Source organism: Mauremys reevesii, linkage group 7 (genome assembly GCF_016161935.1).
Source record: "Mauremys reevesii isolate NIE-2019 linkage group 7, ASM1616193v1, whole genome shotgun sequence".
In the NCBI taxonomy this organism is placed as follows: Eukaryota; Metazoa; Chordata; order Testudines; family Geoemydidae; genus Mauremys; species Mauremys reevesii.
This window is the reverse complement of record NC_052629.1, coordinates 101,545,744-101,567,964: the sequence shown is the minus strand read 5'-3', so window position 1 is coordinate 101,567,964 and position 22,221 is coordinate 101,545,744. Positions and strand designations below refer to the sequence as shown.

The 22,221-nt window shown below is 39.3% G+C and overlaps 1 protein-coding gene across 1 annotated transcript in view; it reads left to right on the top strand.

The window, feature by feature from the left end:
• Window positions 1-22,221, top strand: part of IL17RD (interleukin 17 receptor D) — an 89,021-nt gene that overhangs the window by 48,269 nt on the left and 18,531 nt on the right. Inside the window, exons 2-7 of the mRNA XM_039546416.1 lie at window positions 10,281-10,338; window positions 14,605-14,730; window positions 18,594-18,712; window positions 19,208-19,328; window positions 21,077-21,121; window positions 21,221-21,372. Coding sequence (XP_039402350.1) covers window positions 10,281-10,338; window positions 14,605-14,730; window positions 18,594-18,712; window positions 19,208-19,328; window positions 21,077-21,121; window positions 21,221-21,372 — 621 coding nt within the window. The remainder of the gene's footprint in view (window positions 1-10,280; window positions 10,339-14,604; window positions 14,731-18,593; window positions 18,713-19,207; window positions 19,329-21,076; window positions 21,122-21,220; window positions 21,373-22,221) is intronic.

Below are 22,221 nucleotides of genomic sequence, written 5' to 3'. Positions count from 1 at the left end.
CTTCTCATAGCATAACTCTCCCTGTTCCCCTCTTTCCCGGAGAACACAACAGACCCAAAGGGGAAGTTTTTTTTCCCCATTTTAAAAAGTTCTAGCCTCCCATTGGCTCTTTTGGTCAGGTGCCCACTCCTTTTCCTTTACCTGGGGGATTTTGTTAACCCTTTACAGGGAAAGCAAGCAGAGAACAGCCACCAAGACGGACTTTATAGCTAACTGGCTGGCTGGGTGTCCATAAAAGGGAGCTACTCCCCTGCCCTTCATTTATCACAAGATGTCTCGAGAGATCTGCAACCTTCGCAAATGGCAGGCAGTTTGCCAGGTGTTTCTCGCAGTCATCATACACCCAATCTATATTTCTCATGATTAAATCTCCCATTACTATTACCTTACTCTTCCTAATAACTAGGGTCCCTCCCCTACAGGGGTATCCTCAGTGCAAGAGGGTACCGTGACATCATCTGGAAGGCAGGTCCCAACTATGGGATCATTTCCCTGCTTGATGTTCTCTTTCCCCGAGATTTTCATCCTCAATAGCACAGGGGCTGTCAGTATAGGGGTGGGACCATTCTACTGTGACCCTGAAAGTCTCCTCTAAGTACCTCTTTGTCTCCCTTAGCCCTTCCAGTTCAGTGACTCTGGTCTCAAGAGCCGGGTCTCTGAGGGCCATGAGTTGCTTGCACCAAATGCACACATATGCCACCTGCCTGCGAGGTAAGTAATTGTAGATACTGCATTCAGTGCAATAAACTGGATAGCCCCCACTCTGCTGCTGGACTTCTGCCTGGATTATTTTTACTTTTGCAGGGTTGTGTGTGTTTGGGTTTTTTGGAGGGTCGGGGGCAGTTACTGGTTTGAGTTTAGACTATGTTTGCCTCTCACACTCCTTCGCAAAACTCCCCTATTTGCTGCTCCTGTTCGCTATCTCCTCTGTTTGCTTAGGAGCTGGCTTTTTAAACCCCTGTTCTCCTGAGTTAGCCCTGCCTCCTTGTCAAGGAATCCTAAAGGGGCTAGGGATTAAAGATAGCAGGTTAGAGCTTGTTAATAAACTCTCAGCCTACCTAACAGGCCACTTGGCTGAGCACACAGGTGAAAGCAATGATAACATTTAATGAAAGCCCATGCTTCTGTACATGTCCTTGTGCTTTACTAGACAGTGTTAATTAACATCATACTCACAGATACCATGGGATTTCAATACAAGTACTGAAGTTATTCCCATTGAAACCAGTGTCAAAGCTCTCATTGGTGACTAGGAACAGGTTAGAGTATATACTGCATGTTCTCATTTAAAAGTGAGTTTAATGCTATCAAAGGCATTGAATTGATATCTCGAGCCCAAAATCCTCTTATTCAGGGTTGCTACAGACCTCAAACTCTGCATCTTGCAAATGTGCTTGAACTCCAGACTACAGGGACAACTTTTAGGAGCAATAATAATAATATTTTCATGTCTCTGCCCTAGTTGGTTCTTGCCCTCAATGAAAAACTTCAACAAGGATGCCAATTAGTGTCTGTTTCAATGGCATCTTTTGTGGTGTGGATACCTGTTCACTTAAAAGTATCTGAGTACCAAATTCACAGCCATGAAAAACATGTCACAGACTGTGAAATCTGGTCTTTTGTGTGCTTTTACCCTATACTATACAGAGTTCATGGGACCAACGTTTCTCAAATTGGGGGTCCTGACTCAAAATGGAGTTGCAAGGTTATTTTAGGGGAGTTGCGATATTGTCACCCTTACTTCTGCGCTGCCTTCAGAACTGGGTGGCCAGGGAGCAGCAGCTGTTGGCCAGGTGCCCATCTCTGAAGGGAGCACCCTGCCAGCAGCAGCGCAGAAGTAAGGGTTGTAATACCATACCACGCCATCCTTACTTCTGCACTGCTGCTGGCAGCTGCTCTGTCTTCAGAGCTGGGCTCCTGGCCAGCACTCGCTACTCTCCAGCTGCCCAGTTCTGAAGGCAGCACCATCGCCAGCAGCAGCACAGAAGTAAGGGTAACCGTACTGCAACCGCTCCACGATAGATAACCTTGTGACTCCCTCCCCACACACACACACACAACTCCATTTTGGGTCAGGACTCCTACAATCACAAAACTGGGAAATTTCAGATTGAAATAGCTGAAATCATGAAATTTATTATTTTTAAAATCCTGTACCATGAAATTGACCAAAATGGACCGTGAATTTGATAGGGCCCTATGTATGAGAACAGCAGATTTCACATGAGCCACTGAATAGATTTTGGTCACTGCTATCCTAGGCTAATTGAAATCTATATCTAGACGTGAAAAGTTCTCTAAGCCTTTACTAACCCTTTGAGTCACGCAGCCCCATATGTAGTTAGCAGAAAGTATGTTTGTTAAATGAGGGCTCTATCAAAGCAGTAAGAGAACATAAGAATGGCCATACTGGGTCAGACCAAAGATCCATCTAGCTCCATTCTCAACTCCTGGTAAACAGAGGCTAGGGACACCATCCCTGCTCATCCTGGCTAATAGGCATTGATGGACCTGTCCTCCATGAACTTATCTAGAGCTGCCTCTTCTGTAGGACTGAGCACAGTAAGATGCTATTACATTAAGGAAATTCACACTGGTATAACTACATTAGTGTAATCACACTAGTGCAATCCTCTAATGTTGAAGTTCTGCACCAGTGAAAGAGTGGTAACATGGTGAAGTAAACTGTCTCGGCATAGGTCCTACTTTGGGCTGATGCAGCATGTCAGCATTAGAAGTTCACACCTGTGTAACTACATTGAAGTAGTTATACCAGTGAGAATTTCCTTAATGTAGACAGAGCCTAAGAGGTATTCACATTTATAGGGCTTGTTGGCATTTCTAATAAAGTGTTGGTGGGGAAGGGAGGGAGGAGAAGGAAGCTGATTTTAACCTTTGCATTTTCAAATTAGAGTGCTGGAACATGGTGTGTTTTTTTTAAGTATTTATAAAATTGTAATGTTATCCTGGAATTCAAAGTTTTAACACCAGCTTTGGAAAAATAAAATGCAAAAATGTGGAACCGGTCAGTCCTTTGAAGTGGATCTATGCTGGGCTGACCCCTGGTTTCATTTCCCCTGGAGTTACTGCTCTGGAACATACTGGAACATTGAAATTACCGGAGCAGATTAGCTCAGCAACCTATCTCTGACATTGGCCAGCACCAGATACTTCACCAAAAGGGACAAGACTCTTTGATAGACAATTAGCTACTATGGGGGAAGTTTCTTCCTAATTCCTGCCTGCTAGTGATTGTCTTGCGCCCTGCATCATGAGGACTTCTAGCTTTTGTGTTTTGTTAATATCCTATCTAATGTAAATGTGGCTAGCCTTGTTATCCATATAGTGGTCTAATATATTTTTTGAAACTTTTAGTGATATTTTGTGGCAGAGTTCCAGAGGTTGAGTACAGGAGGGTGTGAAAAAGTATGCTATTTAATTAAGTTTAAATTTGTTGACTTCAACTTTCCTTGAATATCCTCTTGTTCTTGTGTTATGAGAAAGAATAAACAGGAGCATCTGGGTTACCTCCTCTAAACTATCCATTACTTTTTATAACTGTCATATCTCCTCTCTAATCTAAACAGTCTCAATCTTTTGAATCTCTTTTAATGGAAGTCTTTCCTTTGCTTTAAACGTTTTTGTACCCCGTCGCTGGATATCTTCTGTTTCTGCTAAATCTTTGTAAAGAAACGGTGACCACCAGGTGAGGTTGTGCCATCTATTTATAATATGTGTTCAGTTCTGTTCATCCTTTCTTTACAAAGATTTAGCAGAAATTGACTTGCATTATAATATTTTCAGCACATTGTTTGCTTTTTTGACTGCTGCTGCACACTGAGTGAACAGAAGTTTCCACAGAGCAGTTCACAGCAGTCCACGAGCCTTTTCCCCAAGTGCTTACAGTTAAGTTAGAACTCAACAATGTGTATGAGTATTTCACTTCAGACATTTCAATATGCTTTACTTTACAGTTGTCAATTTTGTGCTGCAGGGTCACCTAGCTTTGCTAGGTCCCTCAGAAGTTCCTCAGTCTTCACTAACCTAGGTAATTTTATGTCATCTGGAAATGTGGCCACCTCTCGGGTCACACCCGCCCTTTTCCAGATCCTTTGTAACTGAATTAATAATACCAGTCTTAGTACTTATTCTTGGGTTGCCCCTCTATTGATCTTTTGCCATGTTGAAACCTGACCATTTATTCCTGCGCTTTGTTTTCTTTTTCGATTTAGCATGTTTCTCATCCCTGACAGTACTTTACCTCTCATCCTATGAATAGTTAGTTTCCTTAATAGCTTCTTATGAAAAAGTTTTGAAAGTCTTTTGGAGAGTTCATATAGATCATAACAACCAAGTTCTCCTTTAGTTGCTATTTTGTTGAAATACATTAAGAATTAATATAGAGTAGAGAAATTGTGCTCCTTTGTCCCTTTCACATCATGGTCAACTAAATGTTTTATAATTCTAATTGTAACTGTTATTTCAGCCAGTTTTACTGGTATTTGAAAGAAGGTGTGATGTCTGTAATTCCCAGCACCACCCGGATACTTTTTTCAAAGATAGCTACAATTTTACTACCTTCCAATCCTCTGATATAGGAAGTGATTTTAATGTGAGATTGAATAGTTTTGTTAGCACCTCTGAAGAAGTGAGGTTTTTTACCCACAAAAGCTTATGCCCAAATATATCTGTTAGTCTTTAAGGTGCCACCGGACTCCTTATTGTTTTTGTGGATACAGACTAACACAGCTACCCCCGATAGTTAGCAGCTCTGTTGCTTCATTCTTAAATTCCTTTAGAACTTTTGGATGGATTTCATATTGTTCTGAAGATTTATTGCTCTTTACTTTTATCAACGTGTTTTGGCACCACTTGTTTTGACATCTGTTTTTGACAGTGCCTCATCTTTATTGGTCTGGATTTACAATGATGATTTATTCTTTTTTAATTGGAGGTAGTGATTAGAGCATCTTTTATATTATACTGCAGTTTTCCTTTAAGTATCAAATCACTATTTCCTGCTTGTCTGGTTTTAAAAACTGTATCATAGTTGCACCTTCTGAAGCTTATGTGTTTAAGTAGCTCTCATACCTATATAGTATTGTGTGGAGCCATGGTATAGCATCTGTTGAATATGAAAATTTATTTTCACACAACTTTGAGATTTTTTTTCCCTTTTTGTTTTAGTATCTGTCACTAACTCTGGAATGTTTACTGCTTACATTACAAAAATGTGCCTGCAATACCAGTGATTGTATATGAAATTCAGGTCTGTAGTGTAAATTTTGATCATTTTAATGTATATTAATTCTTTCATGATTTTGTTCATTTGGTGGATGGTGGTGCTGGTCTGCTTGGGAAAACCAAGATGATTGTTTTTAAGATTAGAGGTTTAATAGAAAGGTGGTGTTTCTCTTTCAAATGGAGAATTTTATATTTCATCTAATTTGATTTGTTAAGTGAAAGTTGCAGAGTTGTGAGTATAAGAGCTATTAGTACGTATATTTTAAAGAACTATTTATTTTTAGAGCCATTAGTTGGTTCAAAATGGTAAGGATATTTAAGAAAGTTGCTTTGTTTGGATACACAGTGAGTAAATATTCTGTTCATTCCTATGAGTTGTGCCAGTCGTGGCTTTGTTTTTCCATGCATATTTTTTGTTTTGTTTTGTTTGTTTCCTGGATTTCATTTGATGTTGCTGGTAAATTTTGAAGTGTTCTATAAAACTCTGATGATAACCTCAAGATAATTGTGTGGTTTTTGTGCTGCTCATTCCTGTTAAACACAGCAGAGTTGTTGCATTTAACTGGGGAGCTGCAGTTAAGGTGAATGCATGCAAAAAGGGTGAGTGTTTCCTGATCCTTTCTTCTGGTTCAATACTATGATGATGTCATCATCATCATCATTACGGCAGCAACCAAAGTGACCACTCAGGGATCAAGGCTTCCTTGTACTAGGGATGCTAAATGTAAACCAGTTAACCCCCGGCAAGCCGACCAACCCCAGCGGCCCTGGGCCGGCCAGAGTGGCCCCAGCCGCAACGGCCGCCTGGCCCTTTAATCAGTTAACTGTTTAAACAAAACATTTTAAATAATTTAAACTGTTAACTTTTAAAATGGTATTTACATCCCTACATTGTACTAAGGGTTATATGAACACAATAAAGACAAACCTTGACCCAAACAGTTCAGAAGGTAGGGTTATGACAAATGCAAAATGTGGATGAAATAGGTAAAAGGAGGCAGCGAGAAGCCACATTAATAGCAAAATGAATTTGTTGAGCATAACGTATTCTCAGTTTACCACCTGCCTAATGAGTTTTATTACAACTGTAAGTGAGAATATAAATCAATAGGCCAAGTATATGAATACGTGAGAGTTAGGATTTTAGAAACCTATTAAATAGTGTATCTTATCCTCAATTCTGATAGCTCAGGTTATTAGCTATAAATTACAGGTTGTAAGACTCTGATCACTCTAGAGAAATAGGAACCTAAAATATGGATTTTTTTGTTTTGTTTTGGTTTGGTTTTTTTAGCAGTTCATTGATGCTGCCTGGTTGAAAACATTCAAGTGGATTGTTCTATATCTCAGAGTTGGTTTGGGGCAACAAATTGGCTCACAACACAATGCCCAACAGTGATAGAAAAGAGACATTTTAACCAAGAAAACTGAGGGAAGGGGCAAAACCTTGCTCTTCCCCCCCTCTCCCCGCCACAAATGTATAATAGGGTCTTAAATAGGACCCTGAAAAGATAGGACTTTACTTTTAACGGTCTCATTCACAAGACTGCCACACAACCAATTGCATGGTAAGAGTTGGTCAGCTGATGAAGAATCATGCACAGTGTGATCTGATGATGTGTGTCCAAGGAGTCTAGATATTTCAAACGTGATGCTTACAGGTCTTAGCCATCTCCTGTTGCTGTAGGCATTGTTAGCGGTGCATTTATTGTTATTAGATAAGCCTTCTACAATGTCAAAAAATGAGGTAATTTCTGGGAAGAATGAATGAAAGCAACAGATGTTTCAGGAATAAATTCCCACATAATGTAAAGCCACCTGTAACAAACAAGAAACCTGATTTTAATAATCAAGTTACAGGACTGAGTTCAATTGTGGTGTAATCCCTTAGGAGAGAGTGGGTAAATTTTACCAAGAAAATAGAAAACAATACTTTGATTTATTTTCCCTCAATTATTAGATCAATATTAGAGCTGTGAGCTTTGGAAAAACCCTCCAGGCAAGTTTTGAAAAAGGCAAATATGAAATAATAAACTGTACTGAATTCATTTTAGTTATTTCCTTGTTCATTCCACAGTATCATCAATGATATTAGCACAGCTCTGAGAAAAGTGTCAGGTAATTAACTGCACCTTTTTTGTGTAGGCCATACCTATTTAGATAACTGTAAATCAGCCTTGTTCCACTAGCTCCTTTGCAATACAAAGGTGAGTTTCTTAAATGTTTGTTCAGAATCTGTAAGATCTTTCCCTATCCCTGAACCAGATTATACCATATTCAAATAAATCAATGTTTAGTGCTGTTTGACAGTGCTCCTTTAATGTTGCATGTAAGCCAAGTGCTTAAAGACACTGATAACATACTACTGCAGGTGCATGATCATGAATATATGATATGTTGTATATATAATTTATAAATACATATGTATACATAGTTGTGTGTGTCCATATAGACTCCCTATAGATACCATAGAGCCTGCTTCTCCACTGCTTTGCACCTTTTGCAGTCATTTACCCCGCACAGAGATAATCACATAATGTGAACAACATCAATGTATTATATTGCACCTCAATTTTGTAATCTTGGATTAAATAGCTACTGTGACATATATGATAACACATGGGGCTGCTCCCATTGAAATCAGTGGCAAAACTCTTGTTGTCTTTAGCAATAGTAGGATCAGGCCCCATAACTTTGATCCTTCCCTCAGTTGTTTTGGGGGATACTTTAAATGTATATTTGAATGCAGATAGATTTATCCCATAAAATGTAATACAACTCTAAAATATCCAGAGACAAATGTAACAATCATTTGTACTACTTGTGGGAAAAACATTCATATTTGAAAGTAAAAGCTGCTTTTTAGCTGCCATATCTAAAACCAAAGTTCAACATCCTAGGCAAAAAGGCAGTGAACTTGAAGGTTAATCTGTACAATTGTTAACTCAATAATTAAAGCAGCAATTTGCTGAAGGAATAGTTCCTGTGTTAGGAGTACAGATGGCTGACTGGTAACATAGCCTAAAGGCAATTATTAAGTCTTAAAACATTTTTATGAACAATTATAGGTGTCTCAAGCATAAAAGTAAACATGATTTCTGTTGAAATATAACACACTCTGAAACAGAATGAGAAACTGTAGAGTCTTGCATTTTAAAAATTGGTATCTAATGTACTTTACTGTATATTTACAACTTGTTCCTCTAGTCGAAATGTTTTAGGATACAAAACCTATTCAAACTGGAGTTGCTGCAGTTGGTAACCTTGCTAAATGTTTATTGATTTTAGACAACCAACCAATAAAGAACGGAGAATTTAAATGATCTTTCTGCGCTGTTTTTCTTGTCTAATAAGAGCGTATGCTTTTCTTGGTGAAGACTGCCTCTTAATATGTGTTTGTACAGAGCATAGTATGATGGACCCTCAATATTGATTGGGGCCTCTAGGTGTTACTGTAGTATAAGCAAATAAGATGTTACTGTAATATAAACAGATAATGAAAACGATAAATCACTCTTAAATCCGTAACACACTTCCAAGTATGAAATCTACACAATTCTGATGTCAGGCGCAAAAACCTATGTTAAGGCTAAACATAAAATCACAGAAACATAGGGCTGGAAGAGACCTTGAGAGGTCATCTAGTTGATCCCCTTGTGCTGAGGCAGGACCAAGTATACCGAGACCATCCCAAGTGTTTATATAACATGTTATTAGAAACCTTCCAATGACGGAGATTCCACATCCTCACTGGGTAACCTTTTCCAGTGCTTAACTATCCTTATAGCTAGAACGTTTTTCCTAATATGTAACCTAACTCTTCCTTGCTGCAGATTAATCTGCTTGCTCCTTGTCCTACCTTCAGTGAACACAAGGTTGTGCACAAGGAGGGGCAAACAAGGGCACGGCCCCCCCAATAATTGTCAGGGGCACAGAACTCCTCCCAGCCCTAGGGCCATGGGGGGGAGGGAGGGAGGGAGCTACCGGGGCCTCCTGGTATCCTATTATACCTGTTCTTTGGTTACACTTTGATCTCTGTAGGTATGACTCCCACACCTTTCATAAGCACTGAATAGAGTTAAACATTTTTAAAAGGCAGTCTGATTTATCTGCAGGCAAATTCCGAACATGCTGAAAACTTGGCCATATGTGCCTGATGGTCAAGCAGATGGACAAAATCCATCTTGCCCTTCATGCACCTACTCACCCTCAGTTGATTAGAGCAATGGGGTTTCTCTTTTGTGGTTTTGATGGTTTTTCTCTTTTGTGGTTTTGATTTCTGTCCTGGAAGTTGCTTTCACTAAGAAAACAGAACTAAAGTGCCATGATCACTCTTCTGTGCAATGCCCTGGTGCTCTTCTGTATTTCCCTTTATATTTAGGAATGACATTTTTTCTTTTTAGTTGTTCGGGCTTCCTTGTCATTAGGTCTGAGGAAATGGGCTCAGCCTAGAAGAGACTTGCATTTTCTTGCCCCTGTACGTTTGTTTGACAGCTTGTAGCTTAGTGGGTTTGAGCCTTATTAGATGCTGCTTTCAGTCACATTTTATTTCCTCTCTAAAGATAAGTTTGAGTCACTTTTTGACTTTCCAATCCCTGGGCTGATGGAGTATATCTGTACAGATCCAATCAGTTCAGAATAATGGATTTGGGGACACCAGTACCTTCCAACTCAGAAAACGTAATAATAATTTTTTATTATTCAGATATACTGATCAGGTCATCCTCCTGAAAACTGCAGATTTTTCCTTGGTGTTGAAATTTGTTTCTTTGTGATTTGATGCCTGTGTGTATTTGAAAGCTACTGGCAGGAGAGAATATAGAATTTCAGGAATGCTGCAAAATCTGTTCTTGCATTGGTTGTGTTCACATTGCTTGCCTGACAGGTTGAAGACAATGTAACTCACCATGGAGTTCCATGTGAGACTTTTCTTTTTGTGTGTGATGCCAAATTGAAACACCTAAAATTAAAATGTTTGTGTAAACTCAAAGCAAAGTCATTTCTATTCACTATATTTTTTTGTTGTTTCTCTGTAGGTGCTGCTACCAGTCAGCAAGAACAGTGGAATGCTTAATATCACCTTTAAATATGACAGTAAGTTAATCAGCTACAACAGATAAAAATCTCAACTTCTCTCAGAAACAAAAAGCCCAACTCTTACTCTTATATAGCAACATGACTTTTAAAAAAAATAATTCTCACAATTCTTGTAAGTTTGTGGACTGCAGGTTTATGTAAACAAAGATGGTTGAAAAATGCTTTTGGTGAGATATTTTTACTAAATAATAATCTTCCTCAATCTTTCTACTGTCTGTTATGCATTCAGAGCCCATCCAATGTCTGTCATTCAAAAGTAAACCTCCATACAGGAGGCAGCAGCTGCCAAAAATAGGCAGTCACTTCACTCATGCTTACCAAAATTTATGCCATGTAAAGCAGGATTCCATTATGCCAAGTTTTACATCGCTTAATTTTTCTTTGGTCTCTTTAAAAGGAAGACATTTTACACTGTTAAATTAGCTAGTGTTGATTTTAAAAGGTAATTGTCTGTAAGGTTTATATGGTTTTAAAAGGTTTTCCTTACATATACTAGTAATAACAATGTAGATTATTTAATACTGAAAAAGTTAAAAAATCTAGTATAGTTTCTATCCTTCGTGTGTTTCATTTACTTAAGAACATAAGAACAGCCATACTGGGTCAGACCAAAGGTCCATCTAGCCCTTGTATGGTCCATCTAGCCCTTGACAGGATACTTCCTGTCCTCTGACAGTGGCCAAAGCCAGGTGCCCCAGAGGAAATGAACAGAATAGGTAATCATCAAGTGATCCATCCCCTGTCACCCATTCCCAGCTTCTAATTTCATGAGAAAAAATGTGTTTGTTTTTAGCTTTGTAGAAGCTTGTTTTTCTGAAATCTAAATTTTGGGGATAAACGGAGTTGTGTTTATTTAAATAGAAAATAAATTTAATTTGTCCTCATGTAAAGGGAATATACTAGAAATAGGTTTCTTTCCAGTGATTAACGTTAAACATCGGCATTTTAGTTTGTTCTCTCATGAACTATAATCTGACTTGCGTATCTTGGCTCAAGATATGCTAACTCATACTCAGATATCTGTTGGGTATACAAGGGCCATATCTGCATTGGGAATTTACCCTGTTTTGGCAATCAGTGGCCTGCCACCAGTATAGCTGCACCAGTGTAAACTTAACGTGTAGACTAGGAAAGCCCCGATTTTGCAGCAGTGGAGCTAAAATGAATTGCATCAGAGCAAATAACAGCTTTCCTTGTCTACATGTGGAGTGTGCACCTTTACAATTACATCACTGACTGGTGGCTGGAGTTGGAGTAAAGTCCTTATGTATTAAAACCTAGTATACTTACTGGAAACACTGAAGGAAATCCTTTTGTTTCATTCTGATGTATCTTAGTTTATCCTGGGTCACAATTTCATATGAGCCCTCTGTTTATATGATAATTTCTGAAATCTAAATCCTTTATTGTGAATTTGTGTTCTATGTCTAACCTCACATTAGTATTTAAAGAATGCCAGCATAATTTATGCCTATCAAATCCTATATGGAATAAATGATCACTAGAAGAGAGTAATAATTTCTTACTCAAATAAAGAAAAGCAGGAAATAGCCATCAGAGCAGTGATACCCACTTGTAGGTTCACACAGTGGAGCCTGTTTAAATCCTAATAACTGTCATGTTTTTAACCATTAATTCTTGCATTAGGAACTGGGGTTAACCAATGACAAATGTTAATTTAAAATGCTGCTCCAAACTCCCTGCTAAGGGGATTATTTAAGTTTGGCAGTACTGCAAGGAGGTCCCTTATACCAAGGCTGAAGATTTTACATAATACAGAAATATATACTGATAAAGAAGAGCCAACAGAAAGAAAAAATTTGGCGACCTGGCTCTGATTTAAAAGGCATTTATTTTATTGCATAGCCTGTCCCTGGATTAAGACACTTCATAGTAGGGGTTAAATAATTTGTTCAAAGTGAGAAAATAAATGTTTATCCAGTTTCGTATTTAACTTGGATTTAACAGAAGAAATGCCTCCCTGTAAAGCCTGCAAATTCTTCACTGCTGTGTTCTTTTAAAACATTTTAAATCAGGAACTCGCATTCAACCCTGAGACATTTTGTGCTATATTGCATTTTGGCAAATTGTTATTTCAACATAGCAATTCAGTAACTAGGATCCAAAATCTTAGGCAAGGCTGTTAATTGGATCCAGACCTTGCAAGAAGCTGTTACTCCAAACTTTCCATTGAAAGAGGTATTTCTATTCTCCTAAGAGGAAATTCATGCTGTCACTCGGTTTACTTTTAGCAACAAATTCCACTTACAATAACTGAGGACTAATTGCTCAATTTTCATAAAACTTAATATAGTACAAAATATATAGTTCTGAATTGTGCAACAGTTACCTAAAGGAGCCAGACAGCTCACCTTGTCATTTATGGTAAAAAGCCCATTTCAAAGATTCAGTTTGTGTGAATAATAATTTTTCATTTGTAGTTTTCAAGAGAGTGTATTTGATTTACATATTTATTTTCTGCATTGGCTTGATAGTATCAGTCAACTTCATTTGCAAGCATAGTACAGTCTAGTACCTAGCATCAGATTTTGAATAACTGATTATTAAAATTTGGCACTATACACTTAGAACATCAATCTAACATTTTTTTGTTGTTGTTGTAAATTTAGTAGATTTTGCAAGTAGAGAATTATAGTACTATGCCACCCACACACAGTTGTAGGTATTACCAGATCCAAGCATTCAAAAAACATGATCTCTCTCTCTCACACACACACACACACACACACACACACACACAATTTAATGAGATTGGCCTAAACATTGTGAGAGGTTAAAAAATAAACTTTGGAATAGTTTTATTTGACTTCTGATTTTCGAGTCTTTATGGTTCACATTCTCAGGCTTTTCTCAGCAACTATATAACGTTTTTGTTTTAAATGAAAACTGGGGTCTCACATAATCATATGATTCCAGGAGCTGAGGCTTTAATAACATCGTGAAACTCACAATAAAATAATGAGATTTATCAACATTAGAGTTCTCAGTGGGCCCTAGTGGCAGATAAATGGGGTATTGGAGTTGTGTGGTTGTTGAATAGATTGGATACTAAAGGTCTTCACAACAGAGGTGAGAGGAGATGGATTTAGTGAGTGAATGCTGCAATGGCCAAGTCTGCTTTATGGACTGGAATCAATCTGTATCTTTATTTCAGATGATGAGCTGCACTATGGTAAGTTAGCAGACAGTGTTATGTATCTGGACTGAGGCCTTGGTAGCTAGTGAGAACAGTGGCTGTTGGGATCTTCAGAAGTTTGTCTTTTCTACTGATATTCCTGTGGTACATGGTGCCATGGCGGTACAACTTGCTGAGCTGTTTGGACAACATGGACTAGGTCCAAGGACATTATCGCAGACCTGGTGAAAGTAGTTGTAGTTAATAGTGTCTAGAATCCATCATTTGCAGTCTGTGTGTGTGTGATGTTTTAGGAGACTATGTAGAGGGGACAAGGAAGAAGATTTGAAAATTAAAAAAAAAAAACCAACAACCCTTTTCTTGTGCTCTTGCTGTACTAGGGAGTAAAGAATTTTGCTTCCCTTTAGAAACTGCAGCCTCCATTATAGGTGTCCTGCCCTCTGGAGCCATCCGGTTCATCTGTACTGTATGTGGTATTATTACCAGATGACCAAAATATTTGGTGTGTTAAGGAATCAGTAAGGTGTGATTTATTTTGTGGTTTAACTACCAATGTTATAGAATCTCATTTTGTGAAAGTAAGCTGTTCTCTGTCTGTCTCTCTTCGTCTGAGGTGGTGAGAGCAAGCCATCTGTAGGCCTGGTAGCTGGATAACTGAATAGTAGTGGGATTGATATTAATAATTGCACATAAAAACAATAATGAAAAAAGAAAATGAAACCAGGCTGCTTTATGTAAATTAATAAATTAAAGTTTGATCTCCTGGAATGGTTTAGTAGTACATTCACCCAAACTGGGATTACAGTGCCTGCATTGTTTTTAGTTATCCTGGCACTAAAGCCCCATTGAAGGCTTAATGTGCAGTAGATATAACAATACAATAATTGAGGTATTTGAAGTACCTATTTTTAAGTTTGATTATTTTTCTAAAAATGTTAAGGAATAAACTAAATCTTGCTCACATTACTCACATGAATAGCATTATTGGCACTACTAGCATGAACAAGGCTTTCCAGATTTTGCCCTGTGTCTTTTTGTGAATTATTTGGTCCTGCACAAGACAATTTGTATGTTTTATTTAAGTGATTTGTTTCTCACTGTTTTAGATTGCACTCCTTATTTGAATTCAGTGGGAAAACACGTGATTGGAGATGTGCAAAATATAACAATCAGCCAGTATGCATGTTCTGAACAAGTTGCAGTGACAATAATTTGGACGGCAAATGTACTTGGTAAGTGTTAGAGATCAAAATAGTTTAAATCAGGGGTGAGCAAACTTTTTGGCCCGAGGGCCACATTGGGGTTGCACAACTGTATGGAAGGCCAGGTAGGGAAGGCTGTGCCTCCCCAAACAGCCTGGCCCCCACCCCCTCCCACTTCTCACCTCCTGACTGCCCCCCTTAGAACTCCCAACCCATCCAACCCCCTCCCCCTTGTCCCCAGACTGCCCCCTCCCGGGACCCTCGCCCCCTATCCAAGCCCCCTGCTCCCTGTCCCCTGACTGCCCCGACCCCTAGCCACACTGCCGCCTCCCAACAGCCCCCCCAGGACTCCCACCCCCTATCCAACCGCCCTCTGCTCCTCGTCCACTGACCATCCCCTCCTGGGATCCCCCGCCCCTAACTGCACCCCAGGATCCCACCCCCTTATCCAACCCCCCATGCTCCCTGTCCCTTGACTGCCCTCCCAACCCCTATCCACATTCCCGCCCCCTGACTGCCCCCCCCGGGACTCCCACTCCCAACTCTCCCGGTTCCCCATTGCCTGACTGCCTCCCCAGAACCCCCGCTCCCTTACCCAACTCCACCCCCCGCTCCCCACCCCGTTACCAGCAGCAAGAGCTTGCAACCGTGACACCCGGCCAGAGCCAGCTGTGCTCCCCACCCTGCCCCGCGGGAGTGGCGGGCCAGAGCGTGGCCCACACGGTGGCATGGCTGCGGGGGAGGGGGGACAGCGGGAGAGGGGCCGGGGACAAGGCTCCCGAGCTGGGAGCTCAGGGGCTGGGCATCCGGCCCGTGGGCCATAGTTTTCCCATGTCTGGCTTAAATCATCATGTCTTTTGTAACAATCTCTCAATTATTATATTAATTTAAAATAACTTGTCTTTTCCTCTCATGCTAATCAAGGCCTGATCAAAGTAACTTCGTTATACACAGAAGCATATATTTTATTGGAATCTGTATTCAGGAAACAAAAAGGCTACATTTTATTTTTTTTAAATATTCTCACTCTCCAACACACAAAACATAGCATTAAAAACCGTTCTGTACCTTTTAAACAATCATAGTTTAAAAAATATGAAGGTTGATATATACACAATGAAAAATTATCCCTCTGCTCTTCCATCAGAGTCTCAACTTTGAATTTCTTTGCATTTACTAGTTTATACTGCCTCATATTGTCACTGCTAGAAAAAGTTTATTTCTCACAATTTTAAACATTTAGAGCTGAAGCTGTTTATCTACTTAAGGACTAGACCCTAAATGCAGATTGGAGTAATAACATAAATAAGTATTTATAGATTTTATACAGAAAAAAAAATGAACTACAGTTCCTTTTGGTGTAATTTAGTTCTGTAGAGTGAATAAGTATTTGGTATTTTGTCCATATAATGAATTGCTGCAGTGTTAATATAAATATGTATGGGTTTGTTTACACTTGAAATGCCACAGTGGCACAGCTTCACTTCTGCAGGGCTTCAGTGTAGACACCACCTACGGCAATGTGAGGAGTTCTCCCATTACCATAGGTAATCCACCTCCCTGAAAGATGGTAGCTGGGTGGACAGAAAAATTCTGTTGACCTAGCACTGTCTACACTGGTCAGCTTCACTATACCACTCAGAGGTGTGGATTTTTCACACCCCCAAGCGACATAGTTAAGCTGACTTTGTTTTCCAGTGTAGACCAGGGCTATGTCAAAATGTTAGGACAGTAGTTACTCCATGTTTGCAATTCTACAGTTCAATCTCAGCCACTTAACACTCTTTTCTTTTAAAAGAAATGCACTCTTCATTATGGATGAAGATTTTGCAAACTGAGTACAAAGCATTCAGAACACTTAAACTTCTATTCTTGAACATGTACAATTTAAAAACAACCAATCTCTTGAAAAGTTGAATATTTGTTTTCTTTATGTAAAGCAGTGGTCCCCAAACTTTTTACCTTGCACCCCTGTTCATGCCCCCCAGCCCCAGGAGCCAGGGCTGGGAGAGGGGACCACGGCTCCGGGAGGGGGCAATGCTGGGGCCACAGCTGGGGGCAGGCATGGGGCCGGCAGCCAGGACCCCAGGCACAGGGCCAAGAGTGGAGTCCTGGGCGTGAGGCCAGGAGCAGAAGTGGGTGGTGCTCCCTCCCTCCCTGTCCCCCATGGTGGCTGGCCTGGGCCCCAGCCACACACCCCCAAACTTCCTCTGGGGACATGCCCCACAGTTTGGGGGACCTCTGATTTAGAGTCCTAAAGACAAATTCTGGTATTTACAAATCCCAGAATAAAGTCATGGTTGCGTATACATGGACATAGTCTTAACTCTAGGATCATAGGGCCTGATCAGAGTCCCATTGAAGTCAATAGAAAGACTGCACTAGGAGTTGTATTGGGCCTTTAAATAGCACTGCTGTAGTACAAATCTATATAGAGCATATGTACCACACTGAATGATTATAATGCTTAAGTCCCCTGAAAATGTTCTAGAAAGAGAAGAAAAATTTCCTAGAGCTTCTCTGTCACATTTGGTCCATTTGTAAATAATGTTTGCATAAGCACATTTGATAACAGCTAAATTTGTAACAGAAAATAGTGATTAAGTTTGTTATTGGATATTAAGAGAGACTGTGGATGATACCTAATGCTTTCAGTAGCATAATGTTAGTGAATTTGGTAATCTACCGCTGCAGATTGGATAAATCAAATTTCCAGGGGATTCAAAACTTGGTATTCTCTCTTGTAATGATTAGAGGTTAATCCTTTTGAAAGTATCAGTACAGAACTGCAGTTGAAAGGTCTCAGGTGACAGGGAGATGGACACTTCTCTTTCATGGTCTGCATGTTAGCACAAACAGTGCTTTTGTTCCACTTAGTATTAAGAACACATTGGGCAGGTCATGGCTCTTTCTCTTCTACAAGATTATAAACCATTTTTTTAAAACTGGAGAAATAGAAAAGGCTCATGGAAACACAAATCTAGATAAACATATAATGTTAAGTGGCATTAATCCGCTTTGGTTTATGTAATCTTTATCTTATGTTAACTGCAGTGGTATCTTTGGTAAACATTATATTCTGACATATGTAGAAAACTTGTAATTCGATAGCTCAGTGGTGATGGTAGTGGGGCTTGAAGAACTGGGCAGCAACTTTGACATCTGATCCACAACATAATCGAAGCACAACGCTAGCATTGTGACATCTGCGTCATCATGACTCAGTGTAATTTCCTAGTGCAATATCATGGTGAGAACATTAGCAAGCAATGTCACAACATTTTGCTGAGAGTCTATTGTGTGAGTCTCTTGAGCAAAATGGGTATAGTTTCAGTCTCACTTATACATAACTATAATTAAGGAATAATTCTACTTAAGATAATTCTTCTGCTGTTGTGCAATATTAAACTAAAAAAAAAATCATAACTATTGCATCCAGCCACTGTAGTCCAGTGGTCTCATAAATGACAGGAACACAATATGGATGCAGTGTTTCCATTCTTTGTGAACAAAAATGTTACAAAATTGTTTACTGCTAATAATGGCAACATTGAACAAATACAGTGTATTACCAAAGCTGATGATGATTATTTTATTTATTTGTAGTATGGTAAAAACCAAAGGACCAATTGGGGAGAAGCCCCCATTGAGCTAAGCACTGTACAGATATAGAGTGACAGTCTCAGCAGAGGAACTTAAATTCTAGATAGACAAGTCAGAAAAATGTTGAGAGAAAGGAAGAATTATTATTGCCATCCAGCTGACAAACATCTTATACAGGAGGGATAGAAATGGTGCTTAGGCATTATTTTTTAACAAGTGTAGTGCTTTAAAACTGCATCACACACAGTGAAATGTGTTTTTGAAATATTTATCTGGATTTTAATCTGCAGGGATTGAATTCCTGAAAGGATTTCGAGTAATACTTGAGGAGTTAAAATCAGAGGGAAGACAGTGTCAGCAAATGGTTTTAAAAGACCCAAAGCAGCTCAACTCTGGTTTTAAAAGAACTGTAAGTGATATACTTTAGGGAAAAATTCATTATTGGTTTGATCCTGCATGTGGGCTTGAAAGAGACATTTATGTTTTATTAAACTTTTTTTTTTAAAATGTGCTGCTTACCAGCCAGCAAATTGCTTGCTAAATAATTAAACATTTTTAGTTATAATATTTTTAATTTAGGGCAAATCTAGCCCTCACTCCCTGTCTACTGAGGCTCCCTTGTTGGTGGAACTAGCAACTTCACTGCAATGACGGGACGTTATTCTGAGAACTGTGCAGCAGATGTGCATCCCTTTAGCAGTGCAGAACCATCTCTACGGGGCTCCCTGCATGGCAGTGCACAGGTGGCAAGAGAGTGATGAGGCCATAGGAGCCCTAAAGCACTTAATTTTTGTTCATGTCCAGCAGAATTGTGGGCTGGTTTTAAAACAATATACTCTTAAATGGACATGGCAGATGACTTAAGAGTATATCAAAATCTCTTTGTTTATATTTATGTTTTTAGGGAATGGAATCTCAGCCTTTTATGAATCTGAAATTTGAAACTGATTATTTTGTAAAGATTGTTCCTTTTCCTTCCATTAAAAATGAAAGTAATTACCACCCATTTTTCTTCAGAACCCGACGTAAGTATCTCACATATTATCTTCTCCCTCCTTACCCCCCCTCCTTTTTTTCCCCTTCCTTAGGACTTGTCTACGCTTAAAATGCTGCAGTGGTGGTGCATGCTTCTCCCATTAGTGTAGGTTCTCCACCTCCCCAAGAGGCGGTAGCTAGGTTGACAGAAGAATTCTCCCATTGGCCTAGCGCTGTCTACAGCAGGGGTTAGGTTGGTTTTTCTGTGTCTCTCGGGGTGGTGGATTTTTCACACCTCTGAGTGATGTAGTTATACTGATCTAATTTCCTATTGTAGATCTGGCCTCAGCCAGGAAAACAGAAGAGGCAGAGTTTAAGGGGATGGGTGGCTGAGGAGCGGAAGCACCTGCTGTGATCTTAGGGCTGAGGTTCACATCCAGGCAGAGTCCTAAATGAAATTAGTTTACAGACCACAGATTGGTCTGTAGTGGACAAAACTTCAAATTATAAAACCACTACAATAGGTGCTTGAACTAGGGGTGCTGCAGCACCTCCTACCTTGAAGTGGTTTCCATTATATACAGGATTTACAGCTTGGTTCAATGGCTCTCAACACCCCCACTATAAAAATTATTCCAGCACCCCTAACCACTACAGAGAAATTGGCAAAAGTAATAGTCTCTGTGTAGCAGAGGCCTAGGGCTGGCCACCATAGACAGCAGATTACTCCACATCTGCCTACTGTGGGGTTTCTTGCATTTTCCCCTGAACCATTTGGTGTTGGCCGCTGTTGGAGGCAGAATACTGGATTAGATAGACTTCAGTCTGATCTAGCCTGGCAATTATGTTCCTATGGAGACTGAACTACATCTTCCTTCTTAATGAATAGTGTCAATGGCAGGTCAGTATGGGAAAGCTTACACAGACCGTAGAATCATAGGGTTAGAAGGGACCACAAGGGTCATCTAGTCTAACCCCCGGCCAAGATACAGGATTTGTTGTGTCTAAACCATCCAAGACAGATGGCTATCTAGCCTCCTTTTGAAAACCCACAGTCTTCCAAGGCCGTTTGTCTCAAGGTCAAGATTTAAAAATGGATTCCTAAAGATAGACTCCTAAATCTACCATTATCTATTATTCCAGAATCAAGTCGTTTTTATTCTGGAATAGAATGTATACATAGGGAGTTATTCTGGAATAGCCATGATAATCCATTTTCCCTATGAGGACAAGCCTTAGGTGCCTATATATGGGCACAGGCACATAACTTTAGGTACACTGTTTTTTAAGATGTTGGCAATCAATCTCTCTCCCTCCCCCCCCCCCCAAGAACCTCCACTCTTCGGGATTTTCTTCTCTCTAAAATGTTCTAAAAATAGTTTAGAGTAAATAATTTTTCTGAATTGATTTGGTATTTCCAGTCCACTCTGGTGGTGATGCTGAATAAAGTAACATTTTCAATATAGTCACATAAATGTGTCTGTTATAAGTTAGCTTTTGTCACCTTTACTCACATATTGCTTATTTCAATAAGTAACATTATTTCAAACAAACTGAGTAGGCTGTTTTTTGTGTGTAGAGATGGACAGTGATTTGAGCAATGACAAGGATGCTGAGCTTGCTAAATATGGCAAAATCTGTTCATTCTGTACTATTTGGAGAGGCACTGGATAAACAAAAATGATGAAATAGCTTGCATTTTTCTGCCTTCTTCCCTCTCCTCTTCCTGTTTATGGAGTATAGCAGTTGGAAAACCTAATCTTTATTATTAATATTCCTTTTGTGTATGTGTTTGTAGCATGTGAATTGTTGCTACAGCCAGAAAACCTTGCCTGCAAACCTTGTAAGTAAAATATAATATTTTCCATTCATTCATGTTACAAAAATATTATTGTTCGTGAAATAGTAATTTTCCAATCCATAAATATCTCTCCTCTGACAGTCTGGAAGCCCAGGAATCTGAATATTACCCAGCAAGGTTTTAACATGCAAGTGTCTTTTGATCACGCACCTCACAACTTTGGCTTTAAATATTACTATCTTCACTACAAACTTAAGGATGAAGGATCCTTTAAACAAAAGACCTGCAGACAAGTACGTTACTGGGTTTCGTGACTGTTGTTTTAATGATTTGTGGTAACTGTTAAAAATTCTAGATGACCGTAGCTTTTCACATGTTTAAAGAATGTAAAGGACTTTTATATTATTTCTATTTTGGTAGTAAACAAAGGCCCAAACCAGGATTGGGGCCCCATTGTGCTAGGTGCTGTATAAATACATGGCAAGATATTGTCCTTGCCCCAAAGGGGCTATACTCTCATTAGTAGTTTTAATTGTATTTTTATTTATAATTATAATTAATATTTTCCTCTTTTCATATGCTCCCTCTGAACAGAATTTCAACTCCTTAAATTTTGTCCATCTGAAATAACTCTCCAACGTAGTCCTTTTTTTGAGCATTTAGTTAAACTTACCTTCATGTTTAAAAAAGGGATGAGATGGCAGTGGTGGGTGGGAAAATTATAGCTAGTGGTCTCTGTGGGCCCAGTACAATGCCCATCCAAACCCAGGATGGGTCTTGTCTTAAGCAATTCACCTGAAATGGGAAAAGTTTGGATGTTCAGAAATAATGCCGTTTTTAGTAAATAGCTTCTAATATTGTTAGAAAATAAGTCTGACTGTGCTGGAAGCTTTCGGGGAAAAGAATGTATGAGAACAAAATTAAAAAATACAGTGGGCTATGCCCATTAGAGTTCTGGTGAGAAACCTAAGTGCTAAAATCAGAGTTAACCAAAAAGAAAATAATAAAGGCCATTGCTTTACGGGAAGTGTGTACCATAGACTAGTGGCAATAGTATGGGTTTATTTTTCTGAACACAACAACTCCATACATTTGGGTAATGTTTCATCTTTCCTACTGGTACTGCTAGTAACTATTATTTA